The 25,408-nt window shown below is 47.6% G+C and overlaps 1 protein-coding gene and 1 non-coding gene across 2 annotated transcripts; one reads left to right on the forward strand and one right to left on the reverse strand.

Moving 5' to 3' along the window:
* Nucleotides 1–22: 22 nt before the first annotated feature.
* LOC110511537 (short/branched chain specific acyl-CoA dehydrogenase, mitochondrial) lies at nt 23–24,259 on the forward strand. Its single transcript, XM_036973478.1, has 10 exons — nt 23–177; nt 1,407–1,566; nt 3,296–3,396; nt 6,044–6,250; nt 11,979–12,149; nt 15,695–15,820; nt 16,450–16,632; nt 17,570–17,707; nt 18,363–18,462; nt 23,811–24,259. The coding sequence occupies exons 1-10, from the start codon at nt 145–147 to the stop codon at nt 23,885–23,887; spliced, it is 1,296 nt and encodes a 431-aa protein (XP_036829373.1). The 5' UTR covers nt 23–144; the 3' UTR covers nt 23,888–24,259.
* On the reverse strand, nt 16,887–16,961 carry trnaa-ugc. The gene has a single exon. It is a non-coding gene; the product is annotated as a tRNA-Ala (tRNA).
* Nucleotides 24,260–25,408: the final 1,149 nt, after the last annotated feature.

Consider the following 25,408-nt stretch of genomic DNA (forward strand, 5'->3'; position numbering starts at 1 on the left):
ATACCCTGAGTATACACAATTGATGACATGAGTAAAAGCTGATCACGTTCTACCAAAGTGAAAGATGCGAAAACCGTTCCACTGTCGCTGTTTTACCCGGTCAATAGGAAAGTGAACACACTCAGATGTAAACAAGAGAAAAACATGGCTTCGCCCTTGATCAGGTGCTTCTCAAAGGTGAGACGAATAAGTAATGCAAAAGCGGTTTCTTCGTTCACATTGTTGTTTTTAGGATATGTTGTCATACTTCATTAGAAATACGAACTTAGATAGTCAGTGTTTTTTTGTAACTTTAAATTACCCCATTTCGTAACCTGCTATCACACAACGCGTTGGCTAGTTAGCTGCATGATAATACAAATGACATAACGTTAGCTAGTTAGTTACCGCCTGCGTCAGTTACACCACAAGTTACTCATGAAGAAATGTCCTGCCTGTGTCACTGCTTTTTATCTTGCCGTATATAGCCACTCTCTCATATTCATTCATGCTGGACTATGGATATACTGTTTGTTGCCTGACGACTCAAACTGAATTGTTCCACTGCTCTATTGTCGCTTGCTACGTTCACTATTTGCCCATTTTAGAAGTGCTCAGAAAGTGACTTTTATGTTTTTACCTGAGTGCCAAAACATTCAAGAGCTAAAGGAGCTCAAAGTTGACCTATTCTGCATACCCCACTTTACCATGAGACATCCGTGTCTTCACTACTGGAAACAAATAAACGGTTGAGTTTGATATCATAAAAGCTTACAAACAGGGTTGTCAAACGTTCTCTGATGTCTGGACCTCCAACTATATTCGTATATGTTGTAAGCCCTACTTGTGCCCACCATTGTTTGAGACAACATGATCTTGAGTACAGGGTGGGTATAATGTTTTGGCGGATAAATGTACTACAATGGGAATCAAATTGGAAAAATACTACTTAAAAATGAATGAATGCTTTTGCAGATTATTTATATTTAAGGTAAATAAATAAATAAAAACATGTAAATTTTTATTTTATTTTTTATTGACAACCCTGTTTTTAAGCTTTTATGAAATCAAACTCAACTGTTTTTATTTTTTCTGGTGATGAAGACATGGATGTCTTGTGGTATGGTGGGGTATGCAAAATAGGTCACATTTCTCTTGAATGTTTTTTGCATTCATGTGCAAAAAGTCCCTTTCTGAGCACTTCTACGACGGGCAAATATGTGTGAAAGGTTTGGTACAAATCACAAGGGGTGCTGTCAAAAAGGGATTGAATTCAAATGGATTTAATCAAATGGATGGCTGACCGAACAAGGAGTTTGGATAGCCGGGCAAATCATTTTTGGGGGGATTGAGTAGAGTGACAACTTTTTGCCTAGACAGTTGTTGTATCGTGTCATCCATCAGCGAAAATGTAACTGTTATTTCAGGTTGGTAGGCAGGTGTCCCGACCATGGAGTGTGTGCCAACATGGGCTGCGGAACAGATCCACCCAACCAGACATGTCTGCAGAGCAGGCTGCTGCTCTGGGGGTCACCTACCCTCCACTACAGACATATTCTGAGGAGGAGGGGATGATGAGGGATGCTGGTGAGTTGGAGCATGCCGGATATACAGTAGGCAGAGCAACAAAGTGTATATATATATATATATATCACATACAATACCAGTCAAAAGTTGACACCTACTCATTCAAGTTTTTAAAAGTTTTTTTAAAACTATTTTCTACATTGCAGAATAATAGTGAAGACATCCGAACTATGAAATAACACATATGGAATCATGTAGTAAGCAAAAAAGTGTTAAACAAATCAAATGATGTTATATTTTACATTCTTAAGTATCCACCCTTTGCCTTGACAGCTTTACACACTCATGGCATTCTCTCAACCAGCTTCACGAGGAATGCTTTTCCAACAGTCTTGAAGGAGTTCCCACCAATGCTGACTTCTTGTTGGCTACTTTTCCTTCACTCTGTGGTCCAACTCAACCCAAACCATCTCAATTGAGTTGAGTTGAGGTTGGGTGATTATGGAGGCCAGGTCATCTGATGGTCAAATAGCTCTTACGCCGCCTAGAGGTGTGTTGGGTCATTGTCCTGTTGAAAAACAAATGATAGTCCCACTAAGCCCAGACCAGATGGGATAGCATATCAATGCAGAATGCTGTGGTAGCCATGCTGGCTAAGACTGCCAAGAATTCTAAATAAATCACAGACCGTGTCACCAGCAATGCACCCCACACCATAACACCACCTCCTCCATGCTTCATGGTGGGAACCACACGTGCTGAGATAATCCGTTCACCTACTCTGCATTTCAAAAAGACGGCGGTTGGAACCAAAAATCTAAAGTTTGCACTCTACAGACAAAAAGGACAGATTTCCACCAGTCTAATATCCATTGCTCGTGTTTCTTGCCCCAAGCAAGTCTCTTTTTACTGGTGTCCTTTAGTGGATTTTTTTGCAGCAATTCGACCATGAAGGCCTGATTCACGCAGTCTCTGAACAGTTGATGTTGAGATGTGTCTGTTACTTGAATTCTGAAGCATTTATTTGGGCTGCAATCTGAGGCTGGTAACTCTAATGAACTTATCCTCTGCAGCAGAGGTAACTCTGGGTCTTCCTTTCCTGTGGCGGTCTTCATGAGAGCCAGTTTCATCATAGCACTTGATGTTTTTTTGCGACTGCACTTGAAGAAACTTTCAAAGTTCTTGAAATTTTCCAGATTGACTGGCCTTCATGTCTTAAAGTAATGATGGACTGTCATTTATCTTTGCTTATTTGAGTTGTTCTTGCCATAATATGGACTTGGTCTTTTACCAAATAGGGCTATATTCTGTATACCACCCCTACCTTGTCACAATACAACTGATTGGCCCAAACTTATTAAGAAGGAAAGAAATTCCACAAATAAACTTTTAACAAGGCACACCTGTTAATTGAAATGCATTCCAGGTGACTACCTCATCAAGCTGGTTGAGAGAATGCCAAGAGTGTGCAAAGCTGTCATCAAGGTAAAGGTTGGCTACTAAAATCTAAAATATATTTATCATTATTTCATAGTTGTGATGTCTTCACTATTATTCTATAATGTAGAAAATAGTTAAAATAAAGAAAAACCCTGGAATGAGTAGGTGTGTCCAAACTTTTGACTGGTATTGTGTGTGTGATTATATAGCACTAAAACCAACCAATAAGATTTAATAAACAGACTGGACCATGCTATGGATTGGTCTAATTTGTCATGAATTTGGTTTTATGTAAGTTCAATAAATTAAGTCACATTGCATTTCATTTTAATGTCCCACATTTGAACAGTGAACAAGTTTGCACAGGAGCGTCTTGCCCCGTTTGTGTCGAAGATGGACGAAAACTCTCTCATGGACCCGGAAGTGATAAAGTCCCTCTTTGAACAGGGGGTATGTGTTTCTCTGCTTTACATCCTATGGTCATTAGGCTCAGGGCATTTCCATGTAAAAGGACCCATTTAGAACCACTATGAAGCTCATAGGGGCATTTCCATGTAAAAGGACCCATTTAGAACCAACGTGAAGCTCATAGGGGCATTTCCATGTAAAAGGACCCATTTAGAACCAATGTGAAGCTCATAGGGGCATTTCCATGTACAAGGACCCATTTAGAACCAATGTGAAGCTCATAGGGGCATTTCCATGTAAAAGGCCCCATTTAGAACCAATGTGAAGCTCATAGGGGCATTTCCATGTAAAAGGACCCATTTAGAACCAACGTGAAGCTCATAGGGGCATTTCCATGTAAAAGGACCCATTTAGAACCAACGTGAAGCTCATAGGGGCATTTCCATGTAAAAGGACCCATTTAGAACCAACGTGAAGCTCATAGGGTCATTTCCATGTAAAAGGACCCATTTAGAACCAACGTGAAGCTCATAGGGGCATTTCCATGTAAAAGGACCCATTTAGAACCAACGTGAAGCTCATAGGGGCATTTCCATGTAAAAGGACCCATTTAGAACCAACGTGAAGCTCATAAGGACCCATTTAGAACCAACGTGAAGCTCATAGGGGCATTTCCATGTAAAAGGACCCATTTAGAACCAACGTGAAGCTCATAGGGGCATTTCCATGTAAAAGGACCCATTTAGAACCAACGTGAAGCTCATAGGGGCATTTCCATGTAAAAAGGACCCATGAGAACCAACGTGAAGTGGGGGTGAAATTTAAAGGTACGTGCAGTTATCCTCTCAAGGTGAGGTCATTTTGACCCCTACCTTTAAAAATAATAATAATCAACTATTGCTAGTTAAAAAATAGCATTTTCAATTAGTAGAAACTAATATAATTGACGCTGTTTTATTTTTTTAGCATACAGCTCAGTGTTTGAATGATTTATTTTATACAGTCATTTAAGCTCCTCTTTATCAAGGGTGTCAATCATTTCGGACCCTACTGTGTGTTTTAAGATATTTTCTCTCTTCATGAGGATAATGAATTTGTTTGGGGGCGGAGCTCATTAGAATACTAGCCAGTGTGTAGAATAATACCCAAATATGTAAAGCAGGATATTACCCAGGATACATCACCATGAAGATAATTATATTCATATCCATAATTATGCATTTCTGTAGAATACTGATCAGGGACCCATGATGTAGTTCCGTTACCGTAATTCTGTTACCTGATGGAAATCAACTTCGTGTACTTCAATAACCTAAATAATTTTGGGGGGAGTCGAGGTGTCATGTCTGCAGAAAGGATGGGATATCAGCAGACATCTTGGAATCTTCATTCTCAAGACACTGAGTGTACAAAATGTGCAATGACAGACTAATCAGGTGAAAGCTATGATCGCTTATTGATGTCACTTGTTAAATCCACTTCAATCAATGTAGATGAAGGGGGAGGAGACGGGTTAAAGAAGGATTTTAAGCCTTGAGACATTGATTGTGTATGTGTGACCATTCAGAGGGTGAATGTGCAAGACTAAAGATTGAAGTGCCTTTGAACAGGGTATGGTAGTAGGTGCCAGGCGCACCGGTTTGTGTCAAGAACTGCAACGCTGCAGGGTTTTTCCACACTCAACAGTTTCTTGTGTGTATCAAGAATGGTCCACCACCCAAAGGACATCCAGCCAACTTGACACAACTGTGGGAAGCATTGGAGTCAACATGGGCCAGCATCCCTGTGGAACGCTTTCAATACCTTAGAGTCCCTGCCCTGATGAATTGAGGCTGTTCTGAGGGGCAAAAGGGGGTGCAACTCAATATTAGGAAGGTGTTCCTAATGTTTTGTACACTCAGTGTATATTTAGAGTTTTTGTAAAGCGTTCTCACATAAGAAACTGAGGGAGATTTTAACCGAAATTCTGTTACCAAACTTTGCATCGGCGCAGTTCTTCTAGGGAATGTATTTTTGTCAAATGTTCAAAGGGAAATTGTTAAAATTAGTCCTTGTGCATGGAGTTGGTTTGTTAAACTTCTTAAATAAATGTTTTTTTTGTTTAGTAATATTTGGAAGTCCTGGAAGCATAATTCCGTTACCGTGGAATAGACCTCCGCCATGTTCATTAGACACTGCCCTGTTGTCAAAAAGGACACTGCCCTGTTGTCAAAAAGGACACTGCCCTGTTGTCCAAAAAGGACACTGCCCTGTTGTCAAAAAGGACACTGCCCTGTTGTCAAACACTGCCTTGTTGTCAAAAAGGACACTGCCCTGTTGTCAAAATGGACACTGCCCTGTTGTCAAAATGGACACTGCCCTGTTGTCAAACACTGCCTTGTTGTCAAAATGGACACCGCCCTGTTGTCCAAAAGGACACTACCCTGTTGTCAAAAAGGACACTGCCCTGTTGTCCAAAAGGACACTGCCCTGTTGTCCAAAAGGACACTGCCCTGTTGTCAAAAAGGGCACTACCCTGTTGTCAAAATGGACACTGCCCTGTTGTCAAAAAGGACACCGCCCTGTTGTCAAAAAGGACACTGCCCTGTTGTCCAAAAGAACACGTTAAAGTATGTCCTGAACACCACCCTGTTGTATGTACCTGAGTATTCCCCATTAATTTGTCAGATGATTCATTGTCACTTCCCAGCTGATGGGCATAGAGATCGACCCAGAGTACGGAGGCACCGGCTCCACGTTCTTCTCCTCCATCCTGGTCATTGAGGAGCTGGCCAAAGTGGACGCCTCCGTGGCCGTGCTGTGTGACATCCAGAACACCCTCATCAACACGCTGTTCACCAAGCTGGGGACCGCAGCCCAGAAAGAGCGCTATCTCAGCCGGCTGTCAACAGACATGGTGAGTGATTTAACAGGTCGCGTGTCGTATTGATTTTATTCAACAGGTTTCTAGCCTGAGAGGAAATATGTGGCCTATGTGTTTTGATTTAAGGATAGTGAGAGGTAGTGTGTTTAGATTTAAGGGTAGTGAGAGGTAGTGTGTTTTGATTTAAGGATAGTGAGAGGTAGTGCATCTGTGTTTTGATTTAAGGGTAGTGAGAAGTAGTGTGTATCTATGTGTTTTGATTTAAGGGTAGTGAGAGGTAGTGTGTATCTATGTGTTTTGATTTAAGGGTAGTGAGAGGTAGTGTGTTTTGATTTAAGGGTAGTGAGAGGTAGTGTGTTTTGATTTAAGGGTTGTGAGAGGTAGTGTGTTTTGATTTAAGGGTAGTGAGAGGTAGTGTGTTTTGATTTAAGGGTAGTGAGAAGTAGTGTGTTTTGATTTAAGGGTAGTGAGAGGTAGTGTGTATCTATGTGTTTTGATTTAAGGGTAGTGAGAGGTAGTGTGTTTTGATTTAAGGGTAGTGAGAGGTAGTGTGGTTTGATTTAAGGGTAGTGAGAGGTAGTGTGTTTTGATTTAAGGGTAGTGAGAGGTAGTGTGTTTTGATTTAAGGGTAGAGAGAGGTAGTGTGTTTTGATTTAAGGGTAGTGAGAGGTAGTGTGTGTTGATTTAAGGGTAGTGAGAGGTAGTGTGTTTTGATTTAAGGGTAGTGAGAGGTAGTGTGTTTTGATTTAAGGGTAGTGAGAGGTAGTGTGTTTTGATTTAAGGGTAGTGAGAGGTAGTGTGTTTTGATTTAAGGGTAGTGAGAGGTAGTGCATCTGTGTTTTGATTTAAGGGTAGTGAGAGGTAGTGTGTTTTGATTTAAGGGTTGTGAGAGGTAGTGTGTTTTGATTTAAGGGTAGTGAGAGGTAGTGTGTTTTGATTTAAGGGTAGAGAGAGGTAGTGTGTTTTGATTTAAGGGTAGTGAGAGGTAGTGTGTTTTGATTTAAGGGTAGAGAGAGGTAGTGTGTTTTGATTTAAGGGTAGTGAGAGGTAGTGTGTGTTGATTTAAGGGTAGTGAGAGGTAGTGTGTTTTGATTTAAGGGTAGTGAGAGGTAGTGTGTTTTGATTTAAGGGTAGAGAGAGGTAGTGTGTTTTGATTTAAGGGTAGTGAGAGGTAGTGTGTGTTGATTTAAGGGTAGTGAGAGGTAGTGTGTTTTGATTTAAGGGTAGTGAGAGGTAGTGTGTTTTGATTTAAGGGTAGTGAGAGGTAGTGTGTTTTGATTTAAGGGTAGTGAGAGGTAGTGTGTTTTGATTTAAGGGTAGTGAGAGGTAGTGCATCTGTGTTTTGATTTAAGGGTAGTGAGAGGTAGTGTGTTTTGATTTAAGGGTTGTGAGAGGTAGTGTGTTTTGATTTAAGGGTAGTGAGAGGTAGTGTGTTTTGATTTAAGGGTAGTGAGAAGTAGTGTGTTTTGATTTAAGGGTAGTGAGAAGTAGTGTGTTTTGATTTAAGGGTAGTGAGAGGTAGTGTGTTTTGATTTAAGGGTAGTGAGAGGTAGTGTGTTTTGATTTAAGGGTTGTGAGAGGTAGTGTGTTTTGATTTAAGGGTAGTGAGAGGTAGTGTGTTTTGATTTAAGGGTAGTGAGAAGTAGTGTGTTTTGATTTAAGGGTAGTGAGAGGTAGTGTGTTTTGATTTAAGGGTAGTGAGAGGTAGTGCATCTGCGTTTTGATTTAAGGCTGTACTAGTAAGTTTAAATAAAGCTTCTGATCATGTAGCTAACGTCTCTTGATTATAGCCAGTAGAGGGAGCTACTGGTTCACAAGACATTTAACAGACCTACAACGCCTTCAGAAAATATCCACTTCACTTTACAGCCTGAATTTAAAATGGATTCAATTTTGGATTTTTTTTAATGCATCATGTTATGGGTATGCTTGTAATCGTTAAGTACTGGGGAGTTTTTCAGGATAAAAAAATAAATAAACTGAATAGAGCTAAGTACAGGTAAAGTCCTAGAGGAAAACCTGCTTCATTCTTCACTCTGTTGTTTCTTCTTCGTGTTGTATCTCGGTCCATATTTTACAGCTGTTTCTTCTTCGTGTTGTATCTTGGACCATATTTTACAGCTGTTTCTTCTTCGTGTTGTATCTTGGACCATATTTTACAGCTGTTTCTTCTTCGTGTTGTATATTGGACCATATTTTACAGCTGTTTCTTCTTCGTGTTGTATCTTGGACCATATTTTACAGCTGTTTCTTCTTCGTGTTGTATCTTGGACCATATTTTACAGCTGTTTCTTCTTCGTGTTGTATCTTGGACCATATTTTACAGCTGTTTCTTCTTCTTCGTGTTGTATCTTGGACCATATTTTACAGCTGAGGTTTCTATATTGTGCCTACGATTGGTTGAGACACAACAGGATCTTGAATACAGGGTGGATATAATGTTTTGGCTGATAAATGGTACTAATATCTGTAGTTTTAACATTTTACTGTCAATCCTCCATAGGAAACCTATTGAAATCATAGAAATATACATCATAGAATAGACATTACCATTTTAAGTTGTCATTCAATGGCAGCCATATTTGGCGTAGTAATTAGAAGTTAATATTTCAATTACATTTAAATGTCAATGGTGTACCAGCGAAATTGCAGTGGTCTGAAGGATATGTATATTCTATAATTTATTGTCCTGTAGTTCCAGACCTGTCCATGTAATGATGCTGACACCTTGTTGTCCTGTAGGTTGGTAGTTCCAGATCTGTCCATGTAATGATGCTGATACCTTGTTGTCCTGTACTGTAGTTCCAGACCTGTCCATGTAATGATGCTGATACCTTGTTGTCCTGTAGTTCCAGACCTGTCCATGTAATGATGCTGATACCTTGTTGTTCTGTACTGTAGTTCCAGACCTGTCCATGTAATGATGCTGATACCTTGTTGTCCTGTAGTTCCAGACCTGTCCATGTAATGATGCTGATACCTTGTTGTCCTGTAGGTTGGTAGTTCCAGATCTGTCCATGTAATGATGCTGATACCTTGTTGTCCTGTACTGTAGTTCCAGACCTGTCCATGTAATGATGCTGATACCTTGTTGTCCTGTAGTTCCAGACCTGTCCATGTAATGATGCTGATACCTTGTTGTCCTGTACTGTAGTTCCAGACCTGTCCATGTAATGATGCTGATACCTTGTTGTCCTGTACTGTAGTTCCAGACCTGTCCATGTAATGATGCTGATACCTTGTTGTCCTGTCCTGTACTGTAGTTCCAGACCTGGTCATGTAATGATGCTGATACCTTGTTGTCCTGTACTGTAGTTCCAGACCTGGTCATGTAATGATGCTGATACCTTGTTGTCCTGTACTGTAGTTCCAGACCTGGTCATGTAATGATGCTGATACCTTGTTGTCCTGTACTGTAGTTCCAGACCTGGTCATGTAATGATGCTGATACCTTGTTGTCCTGTACTGTAGTTCCAGACCTGGTCATGTAATGATGCTGATACCTTGTTGTCCTGTACTGTAGTTCCAGACCTGGTCATGTAATGATGCTGATACCTTGTTGTCCTGTCCTGTACTGTAGTTCCAGACCTGTCCATGTAATGATGCTAACACCTTGTTGTCCTGTAGTCCCAGACCTGGTCATGTAATGATGCTGACACCTTGTTGTCCTGTACTGTAGTTCCAGACCTGGTCATGTAATGATGCTGATACCTTGTTGTCCTGTCCTGTACTGTAGTTCCAGACCTGTCCATGTAATGATGCTGATACCTTGTTGTCCTGTAGTTCCAGACCTGTCCATGTAATGATGCTGATACCTTGTTGTCCTGTAGTTCCAGACCTGTCCATGTAATGATGCTGACACCTTGTTGTCCTGTACTGTAGTTCCAGACCTGTCCATGTAATGATGCTGATACCTTGTTGTCCTGTAGGTTGGTAGTTCCAGACCTGTACATGTAATGATGCTGATACCTTGTTGTCCTGTAGGTTGGTAGTTCCAGACCTGTCCATGTAATGATGCTGATACCTTGTTGTCATGTAGTTCCAGACCTGTCCATGTAATGATGCTGACACCTTGTTGTCCTGTACTGTAGTTCCAGACCTGTCCATGTAATGATGCTGATACCTTGTTGTCCTGTACTGTAGTTCCAGACCTGTCCATGTAATGATGCTGATACCTTGTTGTCCTGTAGTTCCAGACCTGTCCATGTAATGATGCTGATACCTTGTTGTCCTGTAGGTTGGTAGTTCCAGATCTGTCCATGTAATGATGCTGATACCTTGTTGTCCTGTACTGTAGTTCCAGACCTGTCCATGTAATGATGCTGATACCTTGTTGTCCTGTAGTTCCAGACCTGTCCATGTAATGATGCTGATACCTTGTTGTCCTGTACTGTAGTCCCAGACCTGGTCATGTAATGATGCTGACACCTTGTTGTCCTGTACTGTAGTTCCAGACCTGGTCATGTAATGATGCTGATACCTTGTTGTCCTGTCCTGTACTGTAGTTCCAGACCTGTCCATGTAATGATGCTGATACCTTGTTGTCCTGTAGTTCCAGACCTGTCCATGTAATGATGCTGATACCTTGTTGTCCTGTAGTTCCAGACCTGTCCATGTAATGATGCTGACACCTTGTTGTCCTGTACTGTAGTTCCAGACCTGTCCATGTAATGATGCTGATACCTTGTTGTCCTGTAGGTTGGTAGTTCCAGACCTGTACATGTAATGATGCTGATACCTTGTTGTCCTGTAGGTTGGTAGTTCCAGACCTGTCCATGTAATGATGCTGATACCTTGTTGTCCTGTAGTTCCAGACCTGTCCATGTAATGATGCTGACACCTTGTTGTCCTGTACTGTAGTTCCAGACCTGTCCATGTAATGATGCTGATACCTTGTTGTCCTGTAGTTCCAGACCTGTCCATGTAATGATGCTGACACCTTGCTGTCCTGTACTGTAGTTCCAGACCTGTCCATGTAATGATGCTGATACCTTGTTGTCCTGTAGTTCCAGACCTGTCCATGTAATGATGCTGACACCTTGTCCTGTACTGTAGTTCCAGACCTGTCCATGTAATGATGCTGATACCTTGTTGTCCTGTAGTTCCAGACCTGTCCATGTAATGATGCTGATACCTTGTTGTCCTGTAGTTCCAGACCTGTGCATGTAATGATGCTGATACCTTGTTGTCCTGTAGTTCCAGACCTGTCCATGTAATGATGCTGATACCTTGTTGTTCTGTACTGTAGTTCCAGACCTGTCCATGTAATGATGCTGATACCTTGTTGTCCTGTAGTTCCAGACCTGTCCATGTAATGATGCTGATACCTTGTTGTCCTGTACTGTAGTTCCAGACCTGGTCATGTAATGATGCTAACACCTTGTTGTCCTGTACTGTAGTTCCAGACCTGTCCATGTAATGATGCTGACACCTTGTTGTCCTGTACTGTAGTTCCAGACCTGGTCATGTAATGATGCTGACACCTTGTTGTCCTGTACGGTAGTTCCAGACCTGTCCATGTAATGATATCTTGTTGTCCTGTACTGTAGTTCCAGACCTGGTCATGTAATGATGCTGATACCTTGTTGTCCTGTACTGTAGTTCCAGACCTGTCCATGTAATGATGCTGATACCTTGTTGTCCTGTCCTGTAGGTTGGTAGTTCCAGACCTGTCCATGTAATGATACCTTGTTGTCCTGTCCTGTAGGTTGGTAGTTCCAGACCTGTCCATGTAATGATACCTTGTTGTCCTGTACTGTAGGTTGGTAGTTTCTGCCTGTCAGAAGCAGAGTCGGGTAGTGATGCCTTCTCTCTGAAGACGCGTGCTGACAAACATGGAGACTATTACGTCATCAACGGTTCCAAGATGTGGATCAGCAACGCAGAGCAAGCCGGGGTGTTTCTGGTGATGGCCAACGTGGACCCGTCTGCTGTGAGTTCAACCCCACGCAGTCACCGACCCACGCAGTCACCAAACAAACCCACGCAGTCACCAAACAAACCCACGCAGTCACCAACCCAACCCACGCAGTCACCAACCCAACCCACGCAGTCACCAACCCAACTCACGCAGTCACCAACCCACGCTGTCACCAACCCAACTCACGCTGTCACCAACCCAACCCACGCAGTCACCAACCCAACTCACGCAGTCACCAAACCAACCCACGCAGTCACCGAACCACGCAGTCACCAACTCACGCAGTCACCAACCCACGCTGTCACCAACCCAACCCACGCAGTCACCAACCCAACCCACGCAGTCACCAACCCAACCCACGCAGTCACCAACCCAACCCACGCAGTCACCAACCCACGCAGTCACCAACCCACGCAGTCACCGAACCACGCAGTCACCAACCCACGCAGTCACCAAACAAACCCACGCAGTCACCAACCCAACCCACGCAGTCACCAACCCAACCAACGCAGTCACCAAACAAACCCACGCAGTCACCAACCCAACCCACGCAGTCACCAACCCAACCCACGCAGTCACCAACCCACGCAGTCACAAAACAAACACACGCAGTCACCGACCCACGCAGTCACCGACCCACGCAGTCACCAGCCCACGCAGTCACCAGCCCATGCAGTCACCAGCCCACGCAGTCACCAACCCACGCAGTCACCAACCCAACCCATGCAGTCACCAACCCAACCCATGCAGTCACCAACCCAACCCACGCAGTCACCAACCCACGCAGTCACCAACCCAAACCCACGCAGTCACCAACCCACGTAGTCACCAACCCAAACCCACGCAGTCACCAACCCACGCAGTCACCGAACAAACCCACACAGTCACCAACCCAAACCCACGCAGTCACCGACCACACAGTCACCAACCCACACAGTCATCAACCAAACCCATGCAGCCACCACCCACGCAGTCACCAACTAAACCCACGCAGTCACCAACTAAACCCACGCAGTCACCAACTAAACCCACGCAGTCACTAACCAAACCCACGCAGTCACCAACCCACACAGTCACCAAACAAACGCACGCAGGTACCAACCCACGCAGGTACCAACCCACGCAGTCACCGACCCACGCAGTCACCGACCAAACCCACACAGTCACCAACCAAACCCACGCAGTCACCAACCAAACCCACGCAGTCACCAACCAAACCCACGCAGTCACCAACCAAACCCACGCAGTCACCAACCAAACCCACGCAGTCACCAACCAAACCCACGCAGTCACCGAACAAACCCACGCAGTCACCAAACAAACCCACGCAGTCCCCAACGAAACCCACGCAGTCCCCAACCAAACCCACGCAGTCCCCAACCAAACCCACGCAGTCCCCAACCAAACCCACGCAGTCACCAAACAAACCCACGCAGTCACCAAACAAACCCACGCAGTCACCAAACAAACCCACGCAGTCACCAAACAAACCCACGCAGTCACCAAACAAACCCACGCAGTCACCAAATCAACCCACACAGTCACCAAACAAACCCACGCAGTCACCAAACAAACCCACGCAGTCACCAACCCACGCAGTCACCGATAAACCCACGCAGTCACCAACCCACGCAGTCACCAAACAAACCCACGCAGTCACCAAACAAACCCACGCAGTCACCAAATAAACCCACGCAGTCACCAAACAAACCCACGCAGTCACCAAACAAACCCACGCAGTCACCAACCAAACCCACGCAGTCACCAACCAAACCCACGCAGTCACCAAACAAACCCACGCAGTCCCCAACCAAACCCACGCAGTCACCAACCAAACCCACGCAGTCACCAACCAAACCCACGCAGTCACCAACCATACCCACGCAGTCACCAACCAAACCCACGCAGTCACCAACCAAACCCACGCAGTCACCAAACAAACCCACGCAGTCACCAAATCAACCCACGCAGTCACCAAACAAACCCGCGCAGTCACCAACCCGCGCAGTCACCAACCCACGCAGTCACCAAACAAACCCACGCAGTCACCAACCCACGCAGTCACCAAACAAACCCACGCATTCACCAAACAAACCCACGCAGTCACCAAACAAACCCACGCAGTCACCAAACAAACCCACGCAGTCACCAACCAAACCCACGCAGTCACCAACCAAACCCACGCAGTCACCAAATAAACCCACGCAGTCACCAAACAAACCCACGCAGTCACCAACCCACGCAGTCACCAACCAAACCCACGCAGTCACCATCCAAACCCACGCAGTCACCAACCAAACCCACACAGTCACCAGCCAAACCCACGCAGTCACCAACCAAACCCACGCAGTCACCAAACAAACCCACGCAGTCACCAACCAAACCCACACAGTCACCAGCCAAACCCACGCAGTCACCAACCAAACCCACGCAGTCACCAACCAAACCCACGCAGTCACCAAACAAACCCACGCAGTCACCAAACAAACCCACGCAGTCACCAACCAAACCCACGCAGTCACCAAACAAACCCACGCAGTCACCAAACAAACCCACGCAGTCACCAACCAAACCCACGCAGTCACCAACCAAACCCACGCAGTCACCAACCAAACCCACGCAGTCACCAACCAAACCCACGCAGTCACCAAACAAACCCACGCAGTCACCAAACAAACCCACGCAGTCACCAAACAAACCCACGCAGTCACCAAACAAACCCACGCAGTCACCAAACAAACCCACGCAGTCACCAAACAAACCCACGCAGTCACCAACCAAACCCACGCAGTCACCAACCAAACTCACGCTGTCACCAAACAACAGGGTCTAGTTCATTCGGGTCTTGTCTTAGTGTTTGTCTTCAGACTGTAGAGGAGTTTCTCCTTAGTGTTTGTCTTCAGACTGTAGAGGAGTTTCTCCTTAGTGTTTGTCTTGTCTTCAGACTGTAGAGGAGTTTCTCCTTAGTGTTTGTCTTGTCTTCAGGCTGTAGAGGAGTTTCTCCTTAGTGTTTGTCTTGTCTTCAGACTGTGGAGGAGTTTCTCCTTAGTGTTTGTCTTGTCTTCAGACTGTAAAGGAGTTTCTCCTTAGTGTTTGTCTTGTCTTCAGACTGTAGAGGAGTTTCTCCTTAGTGTTTGTCTTGTCTTCAGACTGTGGAGGAGTTTCTCCTTAGTGTTTGTCTTGTCTTCAGGCTGTAGAGGAGTTTCTCCTTAGTGTTTGTCTTGTCTTCAGGCTGTAGAGGAGTTTCTCCTTAGTGTTTGTCTTGTCTTCAGACTGTAGAGGAGTTTCTCCTTAGTGTTTGTCTTGTCTTCAGACTGTAGAGGAGTTTCTCCTTAGTGTTTGTCTTGTCTTCAGACTGTAGATGAGTTTCTCCTTAGTGTTTGTCTTCAGACTGTAGAGGAGTTTCTCCTTAGTGTTTGATATGTCCTGTTGAGTGGTAGCGCCTAGGAAACAGCTACTTCCTGGTTTACACGCTGTTGGAACCTGTGTATGTGACCAATAAAGTTTGATTTTGTTTCCAGCAGTAAATGACAGTAAACTTCCTCTTTTGTCCACAGGGTCACCGAGGTATCACCTGCTTCATCGTGGACAGAGACACCGAGGGGCTTCAGATCGGCAAGAAGGAGAACAAACTGGGTCTGAGAGCTTCTTCAACCTGTCCTCTCAACCTGGACAACATCAAGGTAGGTAGGATCTTCAACCTGTCCTCTTAACCTGGACAACATCAAGGTAGGTAGGCTCTTCAACCTGTCCTCTTAACCTGGACAACATCAAGGTAGGTAGGCTCTTCAACCTGTCCTCTCAACCTGGACAACATCAAGGTAGGTAGGCTCTTCAACCTGGACAACATCAAGGTAGGTAGGCTCTTCAACCTGGACAACATCAAGGTGGGTAGGCTCTTCAACCTGGACAACATCAAGGTAGGTAGGCTCTTCAACCTGGACAACATCAAGGCACACATTCTATATATGAACAAATATAGACCGTAACAACAACCAACAATGAAAAGGTGAATCTGATATGCATCAACCTGTCCATCAGATCAGAAGCATGTTGACTGAATGGTAATGTAATGTGTGTGTATAATAATGAATAATAATAATAATAATAATAATAATAATAATAATAATAATGAACCTTCTAGCTGCGTATATGAAATGTGTCTGTACTCTCTAGAAGTGGCCATTTTTAGAGTATCCGTATTTTAGATTCTGTCTATATATTTTGTCGGGCTGACCCCATTTAGTCGACTGGTCCATTGATTGGTCCATAGGCTGTTGGTCGACCAGAGATTTCTTTGGTTTTGTTGAAGGTTCCTGAGAAGAACGTCTTGGGTCAGATCGGCCACGGATACAAGTACGCCATCGGCATGCTGAACGAAGGCAGGATTGGGATCGCCGCTCAGATGCTGGGCCTGGCTCAGGGTTGCTTCGACCAGGCCGTTCCCTACACCAGACAGAGGGTTCAGTTTGGCAAACGCATCTTCGACTTCCAGGTTAAAAAACATATTCATTTAAAAAATATATATACATTTCCTGGTCATGGAATGAATGTTTCTCCACTTGTAGGTGTTGCTGCTGTGACCAGTGTGTGGCTTGCTGACTTCTATCAAACTCATCTTTTGTGATTTATTTTAAAAACCTCCATTATTCTCCATCTTGAACAATAATCGAGGTCATTTAGCAGAAACTTTTAAAAAATTAATAATCCAAAGCGACTCAGTCATGGCTGCATACGTTTTAGCCTGGTTGGCCCCAGCGGGAATCGAACCCACAGCCCTGGCATTGCAAGCGCCATGCTCTACCACCTGAGCCACACAGAACCAGTGTTGTATTGGAAGGAAACTCCAGCACACTAGTGATCATGATGCTTATATAATGTGTTTACAGCACCACATCTAAAGGGTGTTCTGTAATGTGTTACAGCACCACATCTAAAGGGTGTTCTGTAATGTGTTACAGCACCACATCTAAAGTGTGTTCTGTAATGTGTTACAGCACCACATCTAAAGTGTGTTCTGTAATGTGTTACAGCACCACATCTAAAGGGTGTTCTGTAATGTGTTTACAGCACCACATCTAAAGGGTGTTCTGTAATGTGTTACAGCACCACATCTAAAGGGTGTTCTGTAATGTGTTACAGCACCACATCTAAAGGGTGTTCTGTAATGTGTTTACAGCACCACATCTAAAGGGTGTTCTGTAATGTGTTTACAGCACCACATCTAAAGGGTGTTCTGTAATGTGTTACAGCACCACATCTAAAGGGTGTTCTGTAATGTGTTACAGCACCACATCTAAAGGGTGTTCTGTAATGTGTTACAGCACCACATCTAAAGGGTGTTCTGTAATGTGTTACAGCACCACATCTAAAGGGTGTTCTGTAATGTGTTACAGCACCACATCTAAAGGGTGTTCTGTAATGTGTAACAGGCCATGCAGCACCAGATCGCCCATGTAGCCACCCAGATAGAGGCTGCCAGGCTGCTTACCTACAACGCTGCCCGGCTGAAGGAGGCAGGAAGACCTTTCATCAAGGAGGCCTGCATGGCCAAGTACTTCACCTCAGAGGTGAGCTGAATGTAGAGACCAGGGCGGGACCATCGGAGAGGGGTCCCGCCCTGCTCGGAGAGGGTCCCCGCCCTGCTCGGAGAGGGGTCCCCACCCTGCTCGGAGAGGGGTCCCCACCCTGCTCGGAGAGGGGTCCCCGCCCTGCTCCGAGAGGGGTCCCCACCCTGCTCGGAGAGGGGTCCCCACCCTGCTCGGAGAGGGGTCCCCACCCTGCTCGGAGAGGGGTCCCCGCCCTGCTCCGAGAGGGGTCCCCGCCCTGCTCCGAGAGGGGTCCCCGCCCTGCTCCGAGAGGGGTCCCCGCCCTGCTCCGAGAGCGGTCCCCGCCCTGCTCCGAGAGCGGTCCCCGCCCTGCTCGGAGAGGGGTCCCGCCCTGCTCGGAGAGGGGTCCCCGCCCTGCTCGGAGAGGGGTCCCGCCCTGCTCGGAGAGGGGTCCCCACCCTGCTCGGAGAGGGGTCCCCACCCTGCTCGGAGAGGGGTCCCCACCCTGCTCCGAGAGGGTCCCGCCCTGCTCCGAGAGGGGTCCCGCCCTGCTCGGAGAGGGGTCCCTTCCTGCTCTTCTAATAGAGGGAATGAACAGTGCAAATCCAAACTACTTCATTCAACAGCATCACAGTATTTGTGTTGATTGTTCCTTGTTCTTTTCTGCATAAATTAGGTGGCAACGTTGACCACTTCAAAATGCATCGAGTGGATGGGAGGGGTAGGCTTCACCAAAGACTACCCTGTTGAGAAGTACTACAGAGATTGTAAAATAGGTAAGTTTCTATGGCTAGTTCCAAAGCTTTTCCTGTACTGTTGCTATGCAACCCGGTGGGTAGCATGACTCTGTGGGCTGGTGTTTAGGAACGTCATAACTACAGTTAGCAAGCTAGTTATTGGGCCACAGCAAGGTGGAGTGGGGAGGGGGAGGGGGTGGTGTTTAGGAACGTCATGACTACAGTTAGCTAGCTAGTTATTGGGCCACAGCAAGGTGGAGTGGGGAGGGGGGGGGGGGGTGTTTAGGAACGTCATAACTACAGTTAGCTAGCTAGTTATTGGGCCACAGCAAGGTGGAGTGGGGAGGGGGGGGTGGTGTTTAGGAACGTCATAACTACAGTTAGCTAGCTAGTTATTGGGCCACAGCAAGGTGGAGTGGGGAGGGGGGGGGGGGTGGTGTTTAGGAACGTCATAACTACAGTTAGCTAGCTAGTTATTGGGCCACAGCAAGGTGGAGTGGGGAGGGGGGGGGGGGGGGTGGTGTTTAGGAACGTCATAACTACAGTTCGCTAGCTAGTTATTGGGCCACAGCAAGGTGGAGTGGGGAGGGGGGGGGGTGGTGTTTAGGAACGTCATAACTACAGTTAGCTAGCTAGTTATTGGGCCACAGCAAGGTGGAGTGGGGAGGGGAGGGGGGGGGATGGTGTTTAGGAACGTCATAACTACAGTTAGCTAGCTAGTTATTGGGCCACAGCAAGGTGGAGTGGGGAGGGGAGGGGGGGGGGGTGTTTAGGAACGTCATAACTACAGTTAGCTAGCTAGTTATTGGGCCACAGCAAGGTGGAGTGGGGAGGGGGGTGGTGGTGTTTAGGAACGTCATAACTACAGTTCGCTAGCTAGTTATTGGGCCACAGCAAGGTGGAGTGGGGAGGGGGGGGGGTGGTGTTTAGGAACGTCATAACTACAGTTCGCTAGCTAGTTATTGGGCCACAGCAAGGTGGAGTGGGGAGGGGGGGGGGGGTGTTTAGGAACGTCATAACTACAGTTAGCTAGCTAGTTATTGGGCCACAGCAAGGTGGGAGTGGGGAGGGGAGGGGGGGGGTGTTTAGGAACGTCATAACTACAGTTAGCTAGCTAGTTATTGGGCCACAGCAAGGTGGAGTGGGGAGGGGGGTGGTGGTGTTTAGGAACGTCATAACTACAGTTCGCTAGCTAGTTATTGGGCCACAGCAAGGTGGAGTGGGGAGGGGGGGGGTGGTGTTTAGGAACGTCATAACTACAGTTCGCTAGCTAGTTATTGGGCCACAGCAAGGTGGAGTGGGGGGGGGGGGGGGGGGGTGTTTAGGAACGTCATAACTACAGTTAGCTAGCTAGTTATTGGGCCACAGCAAGGTGGGAGTGGGGAGGGGGGGGGGTGGTGTTTAGGAACGTCATAACTACAGTTAGCTAGCTAGTTATTGGGCCACAGCAAGTTGGGAGTGGGGAGGGGGGGGGGTGGTGTTTAGGAACGTCATAACTACAGTTAGCTAGCTAGTTATTGGGCCACAGCAAGGTGGAGTGGGGAGGGGGGGGGTGGTGTTTAGGAACGTCATAACTACAGTTAGCTAGCTAGTTATTGGGCCACAGCAAGGTGGAGTGGGGAGGGGGGGGGTGGTGTTTAGGAACGTCATAACTACAGTTAGCTAGCTAGTTATTGGGCCACAGCAAGGTGGAGTGGGGAGGGGGGGGGGTGGTGTTTAGGAACGTCATAACTACAGTTCGCTAGCTAGTTATTGGGCCACAGCAAGGTGGAGTGGGGAGGGGGGGGGATGGTGTTTAGGAACGTCATAACTACAGTTAGCTAGCTAGTTATTGGGCCACAGCAAGGTGGGAGTGGGCAGGGGGGGGGGGGGGTGGTGTTTAGGAACGTCATAACTACAGTTAGCTAGCTAGTTATTGGGCCACAGCAAGGTGGAGTGGGGAGGGGGGGGGTGGTGTTTAGGAACGTCATAACTACAGTTAGCTAGCTAGTTATTGGGCCACAGCAAGGTGGAGTGGGGAGGGGGGGGGGGGTGTTTAGGAACGTCATAACTACAGTTAGCTAGCTAGTTATTGGGCCACAGCAAGGTGGAGTGGGGAGGGGGGGGGGTGGTGTTTAGGAACGTCATAACTACAGTTAGCTAGCTAGTTATTGGGCCACAGCAAGTTGGGAGTGGGGAGGGGGGGGGGGTGGTGTTTAGGAACGTCATAACTACAGTTAGCTAGCTAGTTATTGGGCCACAGCAAGGTGGAGTGGGGAGGGGGGGGGTGGTGTTTAGGAACGTCATAACTACAGTTAGCTAGCTAGTTATTGGGCCACAGCAAGGTGGAGTGGGGAGGGGGGGGGTGGTGTTTAGGAACGTCATAACTACAGTTAGCTAGCTAGTTATTGGGCCACAGCAAGGTGGAGTGGGGAGGGGGGGGGGTGGTGTTTAGGAACGTCATAACTACAGTTCGCTAGCTAGTTATTGGGCCACAGCAAGGTGGAGTGGGGAGGGGGGGGGTGGTGTTTAGGAACGTCATAACTACAGTTAGCTAGCTAGTTATTGGGCCACAGCAAGGTGGGAGTGGGCAGGGGGGGGGGGGGTGGTGTTTAGGAACGTCATAACTACAGTTAGCTAGCTAGTTATTGGGCCACAGCAAGGTGGAGTGGGGAGGGGGGGGGTGGTGTTTAGGAACGTCATAACTACAGTTAGCTAGCTAGTTATTGGGCCACAGCAAGGTGGAGTGGGGAGGGGGGGGGTGGTGTTTAGGAACGTCATAACTACAGTTAGCTAGCTAGTTATTGGGCCACAGCAAGGTGGAGTGGGGAGGGGGGGGGTGGTGTTTAGGAACGTCATAACTACAGTTAGCTAGCTAGTTATTGGGCCACAGCAAGGTGGAGTGGGGAGGGGGGGGGGTGGTGTTTAGGAACGTCATAACTACAGTTCGCTAGCTAGTTATTGGGCCACAGCAAGGTGGAGTGGGGAGGGGGGGGGATGGTGTTTAGGAACGTCATAACTACAGTTAGCTAGCTAGTTATTGGGCCACAGCAAGGTGGGAGTGGGCAGGGGGGGGGGGGGGGGTGGTGTTTAGGAACGTCATAACTACAGTTAGCTAGCTAGTTATTGGGCCACAGCAAGGTGGAGTGGGGAGGGGGGGGGTGGTGTTTAGGAACGTCATAACTACAGTTAGCTAGCTAGTTATTGGGCCACAGCAAGGTGGAGTGGGGAGGGGGGGGGGGTGTTTAGGAACGTCATAACTACAGTTAGCTAGCTAGTTATTGGGCCACAGCAAGGTGGAGTGGGGAGGGGGGGGGGTGGTGTTTAGGAACGTCATAACTACAGTTAGCTAGCTAGTTATTGGGCCACAGCAAGTTGGGAGTGGGGAGGGGGGGGGGGGTGGTGTTTAGGAACGTCATAACTACAGTTAGCTAGCTAGTTATTGGGCCACAGCAAGGTGGAGTGGGGAGGGGGGGGGTGGTGTTTAGGAACGTCATAACTACAGTTAGCTAGCTAGTTATTGGGCCACAGCAAGGTGGAGTGGGGAGGGGGGGGGTGGTGTTTAGGAACGTCATAACTACAGTTAGCTAGCTAGTTATTGGGCCACAGCAAGGTGGAGTGGGGAGGGGGGGGGGTGGTGTTTAGGAACGTCATAACTACAGTTCGCTAGCTAGTTATTGGGCCACAGCAAGGTGGAGTGGGGAGGGGGGGGGGTGGTGTTTAGGAACGTCATAACTACAGTTAGCTAGCTAGTTATTGGGCCACAGCAAGGTGGGAGTGGGCAGGGGGGGGGGGGGTGGTGTTTAGGAACGTCATAACTACAGTTAGCTAGCTAGTTATTGGGCCACAGCAAGGTGGAGTGGGGAGGGGGGGGGTGGTGTTTAGGAACGTCATAACTACAGTTAGCTAGCTAGTTATTGGGCCACAGCAAGGTGGAGTGGGGAGGGGGGGGGGGGGTGCTGGGCTACACAGAAGGCAATCTGATCCTCGAGGAATTCCTCTGTCTGGTCTGACCTTGGTGTGCTAGGAGAGAGAGGGGGGTGCTAGGAGAGGGAGGGTGTGTGCTAGGAGAGAGGGGGTGGGTGCTAGGAGAGAGGGGGGTGCTAGGAGTGGGAGGGTGCTAGGAGAGAGGGGGGTGCTAGGAGAGAGGGGGGGTGCTAGGAGAGAGGGGGTGGGTGCTAGGAGAGAGGGGGGTGCTAGGAGAGAGGGGGGTGCTAGGAGAGAGGGGGGGTGCTAGGAGAGAGGGGGTGGGTGCTAGGAGAGAGGGGGGTGCTAGGAGAGAGGGGGTGGGTGCTAGGAGAGAGGGGGTGGGTGCTAGGAGAGAGGGGGGTGCTAGGAGAGGGAGGGTGTGTGCTAGGAGAGGGGGGGTGTGTGCTAGGAGAGGGGGGGTGCTAGGATAGGGGGTATGTGCTAGGAAAGAGGGGGTGGGTGCTAGGAGAGAGGGGGTGGGTGCTAGGAGAGAGGGGGTGGGTGCTAGGAGAGAGGGGGGTGGGTGCTAGGAGAGAGGGGGTGGGTGCTAGGAGAGAGGGGGGTGGGTGCTAGGAGAGAGGGGGTGGGTGCTAGGAGAGAGGGGGTTTGTCCAAAATAAGAGGACGGGCCCTGTGTGGCGTCCTAGGTAAGAGGACGGGGCCCTGTGTGGCGTCCTAGGTAAGAGGACGGGGCCCTGTGTGGCGTCCTAGGTAAGAGGACGGGGCCCTGTGTGGCGTCCTAGGTAAGAGGACGGGGCCCTGTGTGGCGTCCTAGGTAATAGGACGGGGCCCTGTGTGGCGTCCTAGGTAAGAGGACGGGGCCCTGTGTGGCGTCCTAGGTAAGAGGACGGGGCCCTGTGGCGTCCTAGGTAAGAGGACGGGGCCCTGTGTGGCGTCCTAGGTAAGAGGACGGGGCCCTGTGGCGTCCTAGGTAAGAGGACGGGGCCCTGTGTGGCGTCCTAGGTAAGAGGACGGGGCCCTGTGGCGTCCTAGGTAGAGGACGGGGCCCTGTGGCGTCCTAGGTAGAGGACGGGGCCCTGTGGCGTCCTAGGTAAGAGGACGGGGCCCTGTGTGGCGTCCTAGGTAAGAGGACGGGGCCCTGTGTGGCGTCCTAGGTAAGAGGACGGGGCGCTATTTCAGACACACCCACTCAACCAGGGTACGGGTTGGGAAGCTCTTACGACACAGTGACACTTTGCTTTCATCGGTTGGTTCTACTTTGACTGTTGATGGCAGACATTTTGGCAGATCCAGGCGCAGTTCGACAGACTGAGTGAACTGTTTCTCTTTGGTCCAGTACTGATTTAAGGAAAACTCTCTCTTTTAATTCTTGGTGGAAGTTATGGACATAACTTGTGATAACATGTCGTCTGTAATGTTCTATTCCTGTATTGGTGTAATGGTCATTAAAGCTGTTCCTCCGTCTCTGTATCTACACAGGTACCATTTATGAGGGCACAACCAACATCCAGCTGTCCACCATGGCCAAGTTTATAGACAAGGAGTATGATCACTGACCTCCTGACCTGGTCTGGCTGTTTCCTCATCGTGTAGACTGATCTCCTGACCTGGTCTCCTGCCCTGGTCTGGCTGTTTCCTCATCGTGTAGACTGACCTCCTGACCTGGTCTCCTGCCCTGGTCTGGCTGTTTCCTCATCGTGTAGACTGATCTCCTGACCTGGTCTCCTGCCCTGGTTTGGCTGTTTCCTCATCGTGTAGACTGACCACCTGACCTGGTCTCCTGACCTGATCTGGCTGTTTCCTCATCGTGTAGACTGACCTCCTGACCTGGTCTCCTGACCTGATCTGGCTGTTTCCTCGTCGTGTAGACTGATCTCCTGACCTGGTCTCCTGACCTGGTCTCCTGACCGTATCCTCAGCATGGAGCCTGACCTGGTCTCCTGACCTGGTCTCCTGATCTGACCTCCTGACCTGGTCTCCTGACCGTATCCTCAGCATGGAGCCTGACCTCCTGACCTGGTCTCCTGACCGTATCCTCAGCATGGAGCCTGACCTCCTGACCTGGTCTCCTGACCGTATCCTCAGCATGGAGACTGACCCGACCTCCTGACCTGATCTCCTGACCTGATCTCCTGACCGTCATACACTCCTCTTTGTGACCAACTGGATTTTATCACTCGTTGTTGAACTGTTGTGGGATTTAGGGCTCTATTCAATCGGAATGGTTGGAAGTTCAGCGTTTTACAGCATGATATGAACATTTTAAAGGCAATGTTCCCGGGTTAGTGGAGACCGTATACATGGTCAACAATCTGTACCACTTCAGCCAGCCAGACTGAATAGAGCCCTTAGTGTCAGACATTACTGTAGAGGTCATGTGTGAACCACTGCTGACTATATAGTACTAGAGGATGCTCCATAATCATGTTCACTTCGTCAATGTATCTGATGCTTTCCACTATGGATGGATTAATGGTTACTGGTTCCAGACCTGTAGATAGATAGTGTAAAGTAGCTCACTTTACACTATCTCCAGGTCTGGAAACAGTTGAAAACACCAGAGATATGTTACACTATCTATCAACAGGTCTGGAAACAGTTGTACCAACACACCAGAGATATGTTACACTATCTATCAACAGGTCTGGAAACAGTTGTACCAACACACCAGAGATATGTTACACTATCTATCAACAGGTCTGGAAACAGTTGTACCAACACACCAGAGATATGTTACACCATCTATCAACAGGTCTGGAAACAGTTGTACCAACACACCAGAGATATGTTACACTATCTATCAACAGGTTTGGAAACAGTTGTACCAACATACCAGAGATATGTTACACCATCTATCTACAGGTCTGGAAACAGTTGAACACACAACAGAGATATGTTACACTATCTATCAACAGGTCTGGAAACAGTTGAACACACAACAGAGATATGTTACACTATCTATCTCCAGGTCTGGAAACAGTTGGAAACACCATGGTGTGTTGGAACAACTGTTTCCAGACCTGGAGATAGATAGTGTAACATATCTCTGTTGTGTGTTCAACTGTTTCCAGACCTGT

This window comes from Oncorhynchus mykiss, unplaced genomic scaffold, assembly GCF_013265735.2.
Source record: "Oncorhynchus mykiss isolate Arlee unplaced genomic scaffold, USDA_OmykA_1.1 un_scaffold_258, whole genome shotgun sequence".
Classification (NCBI taxonomy): Eukaryota; Metazoa; Chordata; class Actinopteri; order Salmoniformes; family Salmonidae; genus Oncorhynchus; species Oncorhynchus mykiss.